Consider the following 4151-nt stretch of genomic DNA (forward strand, 5'->3'; position numbering starts at 1 on the left):
TATTTCTATCCAGGCACAAGTAGGTACTGATTATAGGGACAAAAACTCTGTCTCTAGTTGCTTGTTGTGCTAGTTAGATTCTTCATTCAGGAATATGATCCAGGGAAGAATGTGAGATACAGAGTCCTTTGTGGAGTACAAGGAGTTACTGACACATAAACAGAAAACCTTACTAGGTAAACTCAATATAATACTTTTCAGAAAAAGCATCTGCACTTTGTACTGACAAGTATTTATTTAAAAGGGAAAAACTGGATGATCCTAAAAGTCAATATGTTTTTAAAAATAATCTTTAAACTCATAATTTATTGCAGAACAGTAGGTACTATTTTGTGGAACACCCTTTTCAGGGACCTTTTTACTTCTTTGTTCCTTAAAGAATAGATTAATGAGTTCAGCATGGGTGAGACAAGGTTATTTAATATTTGTACCACAGCATCAAGCAAATGATTTGGTGTGGGCTGCAGATAGATGATGATTACAGGTCCTAAAGCACAGAGTACTGCAGCAAAGTGGGCACTGCAGGTGGAGAAAGCTTTCTGCCTGCCTTCTGCTGAACGGATCTTCAAAATGGCGATCCCAATATGAGTGTAGAAGACAAAAAGACTGACCCAAACCACTAAAGCCACTAGGTTAACATCAATTAATCCCATCCACTGGGCCAGAGAAGTGTCCGAACAAGCCAGGGTTAGGACAGCAGGAATATCACAGAAGAAGTTGTTCACTTCATTGGAGCCACAGTAGGATAACCGAAAGGTTAAGGAGGTCAGAGTGGTGGCATGAATACAACCTATTAAACAGGTCCCTATGGCCAAACCCACACAGACACTGGGTTTCATGATAAGCATATACCTCAGAGGGTGACAGATGGCCACAAAGCGATCATATGACATCACAGAGTAGAGGCAGCTTTCAGTAGAACCTAGTAAGTGATAGAAGAAGAGCTGTGCAGCACACCCCTTATAAGAGATGACCCGACTCTGACCAGAGAGATAGGAAAGCATCTTGGGACAAGTTACAGAAGGAAAAAATATGTCAAACGTAGATAAGAGTCCCAAGAAGAAATACATGGGGGTGTGAAGGGTAGAGGAAGAAATGATGGCTGTGAGAATGAGTAAATTGCCAATTAATGTGCAGAGGTAGATGAACAGGAAGATGACAAAGAGCACTGTCTCCAGTCCCTTGGTCTGAGGTATTCCCAGTAGAATGAACTCACTCAGCTCTGTGTGATTCCTCATGTTCTTGGGAGAGTGGTCTAGATAGACAGAAAATATGAAAACATGACTGGATTTTGATGGACACAATACCAACACGTCCATTTTTACCAATCATTTTTTAAAACCTATAGATGACACGTTAGGAGTAGTAAAGCAAAAATTCATATGTTGAGACATCATATCTCATCAGGAAGTTTTACTGGATACAAAGCATAATGAAATATTAACACAAGGAAAAAATACTGGATGTGCTAAGAGAATAAAGATCTTAATAATAAATAAGTGCATATGATTAAATTACTGACAAAAATGGAAAATCTAAAATAAACTACCCTGAAAGAACCTCATCAATGTGCTTCTTTATCAGAGCACTTACTCAAGGCTAGGGTTAAATATTCTAAATATTCATCAAAGAGCAATTTGGGTGCCCACACCTCTGATTAAAAAAAAACTGGATTATGATATAATGCAATGAGCATGAAGATTTAAGTTGTTGAATTAATATTATTTGAAGTGGATATATTTCTAAATTGAACATTTATTTCATGACGCTCATTTGACTGAAAACAAACTAATATGGAAATATTTATTTATTATCAATACTTAGTAAAATGAAATTTTATTTTAGCCTATAACTTTGTGTGTTGGTTTTCTGGTTTTGCTTTATCTTTGAAAAAACAAAACAAAACAAAATGGGGCACAGAATATTGTAAGACTGTTAGACTGTGAATGTGGTATGGTATGTTATTCTCAGTTCTGTTAGTAATGCTTAAGTTTAAGGTTTCTTGTTAATTTCCTGTCTAGAAGAGATGATGTTTTCACTTTCAGTTTTATTTTTTTGACGTTTTTAAAGATTCCAAGTATATCAGCATAGTCTAATAACAATTGCCCTTCATTTTATCTGTAATTCCTGGTGTATTTCTCGATCCTCTTTCATAATTCACAGCATTACTGATTGACAATGTTGTTGTTGTTAAGTGTTGTTAAATCAGTTCCAACTAAGAGCAACCCTGTATATGGTTTCCAAGAAGCAGATGGTGGTTTTGAACTGCTGACCTTGTGGTTCACAGTCCAGTGCTGATCCTGCCGCACCACACCAGGAGTCCATTGGACAATATTATATACGAAAATACTCATGGCTGTGTTGTTGGTGGTGGTGAGTGTGTGCTGTCGAGTTGGTTCTGACTTCCTGTGACCCTGTATAGAGTTTGGAGGCTGTAAATCTTTATGCAAGCAGAAAGCCTTATCTTCTCCTGTGAAGGATGTGGTAATGTAGGCTAATATTATCTATTATCTGGTGTAATTTCATTTAAGAACAATTAGTTTATAAGGTCTCTGAGAGCACAGACTATATAATTTATGATTGAATCTGCAACATTTATCCCAGTACCTATGAATGACTGGCATTACTGAAAAAAATTAATAAATTAAATGTAGAACATTAATTTGTAGATATACTTGGATTATAATATTCATGAAGAAAAATGACTGTTGCTACCACTATACACATACAGTAGGATATGGGAAATGGTAATACACATAAATGTGTTTAATTGAATAGAATTTTTAATGTTTTACAATTATTCCTTTTGTACTTAGATTGTTTTAAAGCGGGTTGAGTAACCCAGGAAAGCAATAGTTTTAGTAAGCCTGCTTTTGGCTTAGCTATTCATTGAAGTATACAGTAGCTCATTCCTGATTGAAGGAAGATAAGATGAGTCTTGAATATCTTTATAACTGTACGTAACTGCTAACTGATTCTTATTGGAGGAAAAAGTGAGTGGGAAATGTGGGTAAAAGCTTAGTGGAGTTCCCATACGAGAAGTGGGAAGTTCTGTGGCAGAAATAAAAAGATGAGAACATGAATTAGTAAATCACCCGAAAGAGGGCAAAAATTGGTTATACAGTTTTAGTACTAGATTTATATAGTGCATCTTAGTTCATGTGATATTCGACCTAAAGAAGGGTTATCAGAGTATCTGGATGCCATTCATTTCCTTTGCTACTACACTTTTGTAATATTAAATCTATAAAGATTCTGTTTATTTTACTGGGTATTTTAATTCTTTGCATCCTTTGAGAGTTTCTTCTTGGGGCATAGTCAGCATGCTTTTACTTTTTCTTTCTCTCCACTTTACCTTATCTTGAGTGGGGACCATCCAGACCTGAAATCTCTGGAGCAAGTTTGTATGACTGCTGAAGTTGTTGAAAGAATGCATGGCTACTGGGTGGCCGTATGCCCTGGATTAGTGGTGTATTATTCAGGCATCCTGCATATTTCTGACCAATTTATGTAAAGCTCAATGATCAGAAAAGACGAATAGGATGATTGCTAAGAAAACATTTAGCCATATGTCCAGGAAAATATTTTTTATAATATAGCAGAGTAAAGTGTAGTGCAATATGTGGCTTTAAACTGTAAGAATATAAACAGATAAAAATGTAAACGTAATTAATGTAAACTAGGAAAGTTTCAACAATAGCAATGTAACTATATAAAAATAGAAAAGCAAGAGTTAGATGTTTAAAATTAAAATCAAATAATGGGAAGGTACCATATAAACCTGGAAAATACTTAGAATTCTGTTGGAGGAGGAAGCAAGATGATGGGTGAATGGTGATAAGAACAGTCAAGAGTTTTGAACCAGATAGAAGTGATTTTAAATCCTGGCTCTTTTGATTACTCTTTTGTCACTTTATATCTCTGTGTTTCAGTTAATTTGCTTGCATATAGGAATGGTATTAGTCTGACAGTTGCTTGATTAGTTAAATCAAGCATTATAGGCAGTATACAAACTTAACATGGTGCCAGATATATGAGGTGCCCATCAACTGCTATTTGCTACTCTACTTAAGACAAAAGTAAAATATATCCCAAATCTCAGATACTGACAAGATTGTCATGAACTGACTCGAAAGTACTTGACAATAAAA

The 4151-nt window shown here is 35.5% G+C and overlaps 1 protein-coding gene across 1 annotated transcript; it reads right to left on the reverse strand.

The window, feature by feature from the left end:
- Nucleotides 1–305: 305 nt before the first annotated feature.
- LOC102821082 (olfactory receptor 148-like) lies at nucleotides 306–1238 on the reverse strand. The gene has a single exon (XM_006871030.1). It carries the CDS (start codon nucleotides 1236–1238, stop codon nucleotides 306–308), a length of 933 nt encoding a protein of 310 aa, XP_006871092.1.
- Between the last annotated feature and the right edge of the window lie 2913 nt (nucleotides 1239–4151).

Source organism: Chrysochloris asiatica, unplaced genomic scaffold, assembly GCF_000296735.1.
Source record: "Chrysochloris asiatica unplaced genomic scaffold, ChrAsi1.0 scaffold00158, whole genome shotgun sequence".
Classification (NCBI taxonomy): domain Eukaryota; kingdom Metazoa; phylum Chordata; class Mammalia; order Afrosoricida; family Chrysochloridae; genus Chrysochloris; species Chrysochloris asiatica.